The following is a 9,745-nucleotide window of genomic DNA, read 5'->3' on the forward strand; positions in this document are numbered from 1 at the left end:
TTCATATTTACATAGATTTCAGAAAGATGAATCAATTCAGTATAACATACATCAGGAAACACTTGTAGATTATTATTAGACAAATCTAAGGTAGCCAATTTAACATTTTTTATTTGACATGGTATCGATTGTAATAAGTTTGTGCCAAAGTTAAGGCTGCTCAATTGAGGAAAATTTCCAATCGCATCTGGTAGAGAAGTCAGTTTATTTTGCGAACAATGAAGAAATTTCAATTTGGTTAATTTTTCAATTGACGCAGGAAGTTTATCAATCTTATTAGAATATAATACCAATGTAGTAAGATTTTGTAACTTTTCAATTTCTTCAGGTATTTCTTGAAGACATGTATTGTTTATGTTTAAGTAATTTAAGTTCTCAAGATCAAAAAGCGTCTTATCTAGACCATTTTCAGCGATCAATTGAGAAATCGATTGACCTGTTAGAACTAATTGATGTTTATTCTTATCAGCGGTTTGTTTAATAATATCCCACGATTTTTCAAAAGCCATTATTATCAGTTTCACTGCAACTGTATTATTGACAATAGAATAATATTCTGGATGCCGATTTAAGGTTATGTGTAATAGATAAAAACAATAATTTTTTATTCTTTAATGATTCGTATACATATATTCACTACTTACTAAAGTTTCTTTTTTTCCGATTGTCAAACTAGTCTTTTGATGTATTAATGTAAAGATATCAATACGCGAGAGATATTCAAAGACGCCAGAGATAAACAGTCTCAAACTGCAATAAAATGTGACGCAATGCGTGTATTATTTTTAAGTTACGTCTAATTTTTCTTCTTTAATAATCTTTGAACCGGATTACGTAGATATAATTATTTTAAATATAATTAAAATAAGTGAAATGTTATTGTAATGTTTACGTAAAGTAGATTTGTAATGTCAAATTTTGCCGTCACGTTAACGGACTTCCGCTGTAATTGCCTTACTTAAATTAAACCTTGTGAATTATATATATATATATATTATATATATATATATTATATATATATATATATCTGAAAAGATTCATTTTCTTTTATCGATCTTCATATTTTACACGTTTCTACTAAAGATTATGTTATCAATAAATGCAAGAAAATACAAACAATTTTTTATGTATTTTTTATATATTTATAGTCATTGGCGATAATAGACAGTATCTTTTATTTCAAATAAATCCATTAGTTAAGTATATTTACTGTATAATCACGATTGTCCTCGAATATAACTTGTTCTAATCTTATGATTTTAGGACTCCCTATGAGAAAAGGAAATCATTGTTGGAACATATCAGTTAGGTTAATGAATTATTCGAATCAAGAGAACACATGAAGTTTTTAATTTATCAGGTAAACTATATCTATTGTGTTCAATTAGACACTCCAATTAGCGTTTATGGTGATGTTACGGAAGTTCTGACCTACATGCTAATACAATAGAAAACACGATAATAATTTTCGTATACGAAGAGAAGATTATCTGTCTATGAGAAATAGTAAAGTAAGGAACTTATATAGGCTATAATATATTGCGAGTATTAGATTTCGTAAACCGGTCTCTTTTTTTTTTTCGTTGATAAGACAAATGAACAGTTTGATAAAGATGTCGTTGTCTGTATATGTTCATTTTTTTTTTTTTCTATTCTTTTTCTTTCTTTTGTATCATTATCATTATTATTACTATTATTATTATTATTATTATTTTTTTTTTTTTTTTCATTAAAAGTTGAAACGTGCCTTCTGGTGAAAGCTTATCGTAGATTTATTGAATTCAGGATTATATGAAGACGGAAGTTTCGGGGGATTTTCAAGGATCCGGTTTGTAAAGTTTATTCTTGGAACTCTTAAGAATCACAGTCGAGCAAGCCTCGAAGAAATAATCTTAATAACCTTGTAACGCGTTGCCAATGATACTTAGAATTTGACAAGGTTCTTTCGAAGTATCGATGACAAATGTTTGTTCATTGATATTTGCATCTGAATGAATCGTTCTCGATAGAACGTTCATTCTTGTTTAATAATAGAACAGAAAGGACATGCAAACATAAAATACTTCAATGACCGTACGATATTCAATATTATTCTATATCCAAATTGTAAACAAATGAATCGCGTGACTTTTAAAACATTTTCATTCTTATACAAATAAATTGTGTATATTTTTGTTGTTTCGTATAATTTTAATATGCAAGTATTTAGAGCTCGAACGACAGTCGTAATATTTTTTGAATAATAATTAAAGGTTATCAAGCGTTATACACAGGTTTAATCTGTGGATAATTATTCACCTTTACTTTCTTAAGTAATCGTCTTGCGCAATGAGAATTAGCTACATGATCATAAAATAGTAAGAAAATAAAAAGAGAAAGAAATTTTCGCTTGATCACAGAAATATTAAACATAAATGTAGAAATAAAAGAAGGAAAATAATCGAAGGTTGTCATAAAATATCCATTGCCGGTTGTCAAGTGATAAACTTAAAGAATATAGGCAACCCACGCTTCTTTGCACCCTCGTTTCTTGTCCATCGTTGTCCGAGGACATTCGGTGGTATTAAATCGACTATATATCTTGACGTCCTGTCACCCAAAGTTCACGGTTATCGGCAACTGTCCCCGATTACTTCCGTACGGAAATGTTGGCCGATCCACAGGTGGGGCATAATTCGCTTCTTCGATAAGTATAAAGACAGGGATCACCATCGTATTTTTGTCAGTCGGTTTATTTATCTCGTCAGGTCCTAAACATTCTAAACGTTATTTTTAGTTAGTCTTAGTAAAGTTTGTTAGACATACAGGATGACGATCAATCATATCTAATCATCGCATTAGCGATGATCCTTTTAACAGTTCGTCATTTGGTTTGCCGATAGACGTCGAGATGCCTTGGACAATGCCGGTAGATAGTCCAAGGTAGGCTGGTATCTCATTTGCCACAATTTGGTGAGGCACGATATGTTTCCAAATACGAGACGGTTCTAAAGTGGCTAACTGGCACGAAGGGAATGTCTGTTAAATCCTGAGAATGGGTAATTATGCTGAAGGTGATATCCTTTTTCCACTTGGAATGGGTAGAAACGGTTTAAAGGCAGAAAATGCTAGATGGCCTAATGGTATTATCCCTTACATGATCAGTCCTTACTTTGGTAATATTGAATTTGGTAAACAGTTGTGTAAGATTTTTTCTCTTTTACTTAAGAGAGTTGAGGTACTTGGACTCGACTCGTTTCATGGATTACCCTCGGTATTCGGTGTTTTTATTCATAGACGAGAGACAACGTAAACTCATTCTGATGCTATGGAGGAATATCGCAAATATACGTGCATCAAGTTCAAGCCGTATATCGGCGAGGAAAGCGATTACATTAGAATTACAGCAGGTACTACCGGTTGCTGGAGTAGCGTAGGTAAAATTGGTGGGCGGCAAGACGTAAATCTTCAGGTACCGGGATGCGTAACCAAAATAGGTACCCGTGATTTCATGAATTGATGCACGCTGTTGGTTTTTTTCATGAACAGAGTAGATACGAACGAGATGATATAGTACTATAAAATGGAACAACATCATGAGTGGTAAATGGAAATAAGAAAAGTTCTCGATTTTTTGATCTTTTGATCTCTTGATCTTGATTGTTAAATGATCATTTATGTCTTTCCCGTCGATTAGGCCACGAAAGTATTTCGAAAAAGGCTTCGAGGAGAAATTACCGATGCATTTGGTGTTGGCTATGATTATGGCAGCGTGATGCATTACTCTGCCTATGCGTTTTCCAAAAATGGAGAACCTACTATAGTACCAAAAGTGAGTAAGGTGTTTCATCGATCATCTTGTCTAACGTGTTATTCATTACGATGTTCTTCGTGTACGGCTTCTGTTGTAATATGTGTTAGTTCCATTGGCATGTAATATATCTTATTGAATATGTTAAATATGCAAAAAGAGATTTTCATTTATCATGATCGTTCATAATTTCATATCGATTCATACTATTGGTATTTGTCATTTGGATACGTTGACGTGCGTTTTGTAGGAACCTGGCGGTCTTTTGGGTCTTATCGGAGAAATCTTCCAGGGTAAAACAAAAGTTGAACTTGGACAACGGGAGGGACTTAGTAAACGAGATATTCAAAAAATTCGCAAAATGTACCATTGCAACAAACGTAGGCGTAGTCATAATTGATTTTTTTTCTTTTTCTTTACTATCACGATTTGCATAATTTCTAAAATGGATTCACAATCTTTTTATTTTTTAAATGATACGATCATATGAGCATCTAGTCCGTAGAATTAGATCATAGATCTCAGGTATAGTTTTAAGTTGGCACGTGTTTAATAGAAAAATATTATATTTACTTAATCGTTTTTCTTGTGTATTATGTACTTTACGCTACCCAGTATTATATAATATTACTTATACGTTATTTAAGTAATAAGTAATAACAATGATAATATATAATAAAAGAATGCATTTAAAACATGGCTCTTGTAATATTTTTCTTTTATTTCTTTTATTTATAACGCTCATTTTCTATTTGAAATTTGACCCTCTTGGATGAACATAGCTACTTTAAGGAGAGTAAGAGGCTTGCTCAAGTTTATATCCCACGAAGGGGAAGTAAACTGGTCTCTTGGCAGTATACTAATCATAACTTACTTACAAGATGTGCGAACTCATTTTATTAAGAGTTACTCGAGCGAACTACGTTTAAGTGGAATTAGTTAGTAATTTTTTCTCCTTTTTTTTTTAGGATTTATATTTGTGCAAAGTAATTAAGAGACTAGCGTAACTCGAGCATACTTAAAGAATATTAAAAACATATCATTTCGTCGTATATTTGCTGATATTTATTTTGTAATTAATAAATGCGAATTCGCTTAGACGAAATACGAGTATATTACTTAGAATATTTTTTGATTTCGTAAAAATTCGATCGACAAAAATCCGATCGATGTCAATATTCGTGTTATCGTCATTAAAAGGTTAAAAAATAGGTTAATCCTTTCTTTCTATCTAAAAATAATCATTCGTGATCTATCTTCAACTAACGTTCATGTCAAATTGATATTCAAAATTTGATAACACTCAACCTATCCACGTTCTTTTGATAAAGTCAGCTGCCCTTTCGCCTATCATAATGGCTGGAGCATTCGTATTGCCAGAAGTGACCTTTGGCATGATGCTAGTGTCGGCTACTCTAACACCTCGTACACCCCGCACTCTTAATTGATTGTCTACGACAGCATAGGGATCTTCTTCTGGACCCATTTTGCAGGAACCAGCCTGATGATTTTCAGGCGATGTGTCGTGTTTTACGGCACATTCCCAATAAGCGTCACATCCAAATTTCAAATGTTGACAATTTTTCACTGGCGTACGATCCAATTGGAAACCATATCTATAAATGATGGACATAACAAGATCAAATATGGCGTATTTAAAATGTTAGGTAATATATAGGCAATCATGTTTTAAGGACACATACCGCTTTAGGGCTTGCGTTTCTGATAGTCTAATCGAGAATTTAATGGCTTCGATTAATCCAGCTATGTCGTCCGGATGGGACAAGTACTTTGGATAGATTAAAGGTTTCGATATAGGATCGTTGTTGCGTAAACGAAGATAACCACGGCTCTTGGGATGCAAATAGGTGGGGATGATGTAAATAGTACGATTTGTTCCTTTCTTCTCCCCGACCATGCCTGTTTCGGCACAGTCTGCCAGATAACCACCGAATATAAGTTGAACGTCTGGATGATCTTCTTTCGAATTAGCGTATTTCGTATTGACCATTGCTGTTACCTCCGATATACCTGTGTTTTATCGATAATGAGTTAAGTTAAGATAGAGCTAAAAGTTAGAATTTTTCTTCTAATCTAATTCTTTTTGTTAATTCGTTTTCTTTTTTTCTTTTTTCTTTTTCCTTCTTCGTCGTCCCTAAAAGTTGTCACGGAAATGCGAACTAGTAAGAAAAATCGGTATTAACGAACTTTTCCCTCTAGGTATTTCTTCTTAACGATCGATTTGTCTTGAGGCTACATTACGTTCTGAATACCTCGAACACGCTCGAAGGCACGGTTGAACCAATTTGGTAAAAAAGTATATACGGGATATAAGTAAGAAGTATGAGAGAGTAAGTAAAAGATTTAGTTAGTTACCAGTAATGGATTAATTTGTGTGGGATTTATATTTTCTTTTTCCTTTTTTTTTTTGCTAAGATTTCTAAGTAGGTAACATATGAATATTATAATAAGTTTTATCTTTCATTTTTTTTTCTTTTTTGTTCTGTTACATTCTTGCGTAAAAGCAATAACCGTAAAATGCGTGAATAAATGATGCGTTTCTTTCGATCTAATTAAGTATGGTAATTATAGGAGAATGTGAAAAACCGAAGTAGATCTGATCATTCCAATAATGAACTTTCTCGTGCATTGCATTCTTCCGCTACGTTTGTCATAGAGCGTGACCATATCGGAGATATACTCCGACGATTGCGTCCATAAAAGTATTATAATGACTTAGGTTGAATGTTCTATGATGAGATTAATCTTCGTAATAGAAACTTTCTGATATCATCTTTCATTATACTTGAAACATTCTAATACTTTTTTTTTTTTTTTCTTTTTTTGTCACTATAGAACATAATGTTCGTGCTTACTAACATTGTAAAATATTTCTACCTGATGCAATGGTGAACTTAGAATTTTTTAAGCGGATAGTAACTCGGTGAAAGCAATATATTATGTCATGGTCTTGATCTTACATACATACATTACATATGTCTGCACTTGAAACAATCGAAATATGTATGTGCCAAGTTTATTCCTTAAGCTTCAAGCCGATCAATTATATAACACTCAAACACCAAACGCTTGTTAATTAATGTAACGTCCTTGAGTTGTTAAGATTGTTCAGATCGTACAAGCATAAAAATAAGACGAGTAATGGAAATCGAATAACTCTTAAGACGGATCGATTCCGTTGTAAAATCTAATTCCTTCGAATGACGTGTGATCGTTTTACCGTTATTCACGAAGTTCATTGAATCGAAACAGAACCTCATTTGTAATTTAAATCAAAAGATAACGTTCGAAACGTTAGGATCGTTTTCTTTTTTCTCTCTCTCTCTCTCTCTCTCCTTTTTTTTCATTTTTTTGTTGAGTACAATCGTTTATACTTAAGTAGTTCGTTGCGAAATAATTGAAATGTTGTTATTAAAAATGTGCAATAAATAATAATTTATTTTTTAACGATCTTGTATAAAAAAGAAAAAAAGAAAGAGTGATAATTAATAGGATATTAACCGATCGACTTTTAAATAGTGGAGTTTATGTAGGGAATAAAAGAAATGTAACAATAGGAAAATTGTTACGTTATTGTGGATCAACGAATTCAGAGAAGAAGAAGAAGAAGACGAAGAGGATAATTGTGCAATAAACTTTCACTGGACGTACACGAAGCCGGAGCTGCATCGATCCCGTAAGATGTAACACGCGCGGCCGGATGTACAATCGCGACCAACGAATCGTGTTTCTTTACTGTATGTTTAACATTTTTAAAAATATTTCTAATTTTTTAATTTTTATTTTGTATTTTTTTTCGTCCATGAAAGCTTGATCACTTTAAGAGTCAAATAAAGAGTTCCTAAAATTTGAATACGATTCGAGTAAATTGGGGCTTTAAACCATCGATCGATATGATCCATAAATCTTCCTTTATCGAACAATTTAATTTACATCGAAATTTATACCGTTGAAAAAGTTTTGATATTCGTCGATTAGTAATAAATTCTAGGTACAATTATAATTATACTTTCTTTTTATGAAAATAATTAACTGTAGATTAAAGAGATAAATGTTAATTAATTTACCTGTGCCAGACATGAGTCCGTCTCTGAAGAGTAGGTACTCCATAGCAGTAGCCCAATTAAGTGGAGTGGTGTCAGTGTCGTTTATCGTGAAAGTCAATGCGTAGGCGACATGATTGTGCAAATTCTTGCCAACTCCGGGAAGATCATGAATTACGGGTACACCGACGGCATTCAGTTCATCTCGTGGCCCAATGCCACTGTTTAGAAGTATCTGAGGTGAGTTAACGGCACCTTCACAAGACAATTTCAAACGATCGGCTTATATAAACGTCAATGCGAATAGAAGTAGAAATTGTAAAAATACGATATAATGACGGATGATAATAATTATATGATATAATGAAATAAAATTAAATTGTTTTTTTTCTTTTTTTCTCTTCTTTTTCTTTTTCTCTCTCTTTTTTCTTTTTTTCTTTTTTTTTAAACAAATAACTAAATATAAGGATATAATTATGCTGTAACAATGCGGTTTTGTATTTTTACATCGGACTATAATTTAGATCTTGAAGGACGTCTTGATTATAAGTTTTGCCGTTAAATAATATAATCATAGCGAGAAACACTTAATTAATGTCTCTCGAAAAATATAGGGTTGTTAACACGAGATCTCTTCAAAGACATTCAACGTTATCTCGTTCCAAGATTAGTAAGAGAGATTGTTACCTCCGCTTATAACAACTTCCTTCGCGACTGATACTCGATTTAACTTTCCATCGTGAACGAATTCCACGCCAACTGCCCTCCTATTATTGTCAAAGAGAATCTTTGTTGCTGTTGAGTTCAACATGATGTGAAGATTTGGACGATTCCTAGCGGGACGAAGGAAGGCTCGAGCCGTGGAAAGTCGAGACCCGTTTCTCGAGGTCGTTTGTGCTATGGCGAATCCGGTGTGTATTCGTCCGTTCAAATCCACCGTGTCGTATCCTATCGAAAAAAGTATACCTTTGATTTCGTTAGTTTTGCCAAACGAACAGAAAAACATTACTAAGCGTCGATGTCTGTATCTAAATTTTCCTTTTGTTAAATTTTTATTAATGTTTTTGAAGAAATGATCAAGAGAAATTGTTGGACATATCGAACAATATCAACTAGAAATATAAGATAAAAATTGCTACTTTCGTTATCTTTTTTATTGATTGTCAAGGACAATCGATAATCTTATTATCAATAATAACCAAGTTCTTTCCCAGCTTCGAGAAGGGCGTAGCTCAAAGGAGGATGATAATGGAATTGCGTAACCGTGAGTGGTCCTCCAACTCCATGATAACCGATATCCATGTTGTAGACTTGAAGATTATCCTCGCTTTTTATGAAGTATGGTAGCACATCCTGATAAGACCAACCAATGTTACCCATCCTGGCCCAATCGTCGTAGTCCTTTCTGGAGCCTCTCATGTAGGTCATTCCGTTCATAACGCTAGTACCTCCGAGAACCTTCGATTGTAAACAAATAGATATTAAAATGATTAGATATATATACATATATACGTATAAAGAAATGTGTATTTTTGGAAGGTCACAGGATTATTTACTTTTCCTCTTGGCCAGTAACATTTTCTGTCGTCTTTATTCAAACACGCTTGATCCTCGCTCTCAGTCATATATTGCCAATCGATGTCGCTTCCAAGAAAATTGAAGAAGAACGATGGAATTTGTGTACCAGTTGGTTCGTCTAAACCAGCCTCTAACAGTAATACAGAAAATCTTGGTTCCTCTGACAATCTCGCTGCCACTGCTGCTCCAGCACTACCTCCTCCTATCACCACAAAGTCGTATCTAAAAACGAAACATATATTCCCGTGATTCTTATACTTTATTACGTCGTCGACCACAGTATCTCTCATGTAATCGGTTAGGATCCTATTTC

The 9,745-nt window shown here is 33.2% G+C and overlaps 2 protein-coding genes across 4 annotated transcripts in view; one reads left to right on the top strand and one right to left on the bottom strand.

Annotated features, from left to right (window-relative positions):
- The first annotated feature begins 2,989 nt into the window (after nt 1-2,989).
- LOC124950748 (zinc metalloproteinase nas-13-like) lies at nt 2,990-4,396 on the top strand. Its single transcript, XM_047497955.1, is given in 7 exon segments — nt 2,990-3,155; nt 3,277-3,297; nt 3,300-3,484; nt 3,487-3,544; nt 3,547-3,601; nt 3,700-3,811; nt 4,041-4,396. Coding segments are annotated over 7 exon segments (702 nt in total). The 5' UTR covers nt 2,990-3,034; the 3' UTR covers nt 4,191-4,396.
- LOC124950744 (glucose dehydrogenase [FAD, quinone]) overlaps nt 2,999-9,745 on the bottom strand; it is an 11,370-nt gene continuing 4,623 nt past the window's right edge. For 2 of the 3 annotated variants that reach the window (XM_047497944.1, XM_047497943.1), the window contains 6 exons: nt 9,411-9,654; nt 9,054-9,312; nt 8,542-8,802; nt 7,879-8,109; nt 5,494-5,821; nt 2,999-5,406 (listed from right to left, as the gene is read on the bottom strand). In XM_047497944.1, the coding sequence (XP_047353900.1) occupies nt 5,094-5,406; nt 5,494-5,821; nt 7,879-8,109; nt 8,542-8,802; nt 9,054-9,312; nt 9,411-9,654 (1,636 nt within the window). In that variant the 3' untranslated portion in view covers nt 2,999-5,093. The remainder of the gene's footprint in view (nt 5,407-5,493; nt 5,822-7,878; nt 8,110-8,541; nt 8,803-9,053; nt 9,313-9,410; nt 9,655-9,745) is intronic. The other variant, XM_047497942.1, reaches the window with a different exon arrangement.

Source organism: Vespa velutina, chromosome 7 (genome assembly GCF_912470025.1).
Source record: "Vespa velutina chromosome 7, iVesVel2.1, whole genome shotgun sequence".
Lineage (NCBI taxonomy): Eukaryota > Metazoa > Arthropoda > Insecta > Hymenoptera > Vespidae > Vespa > Vespa velutina.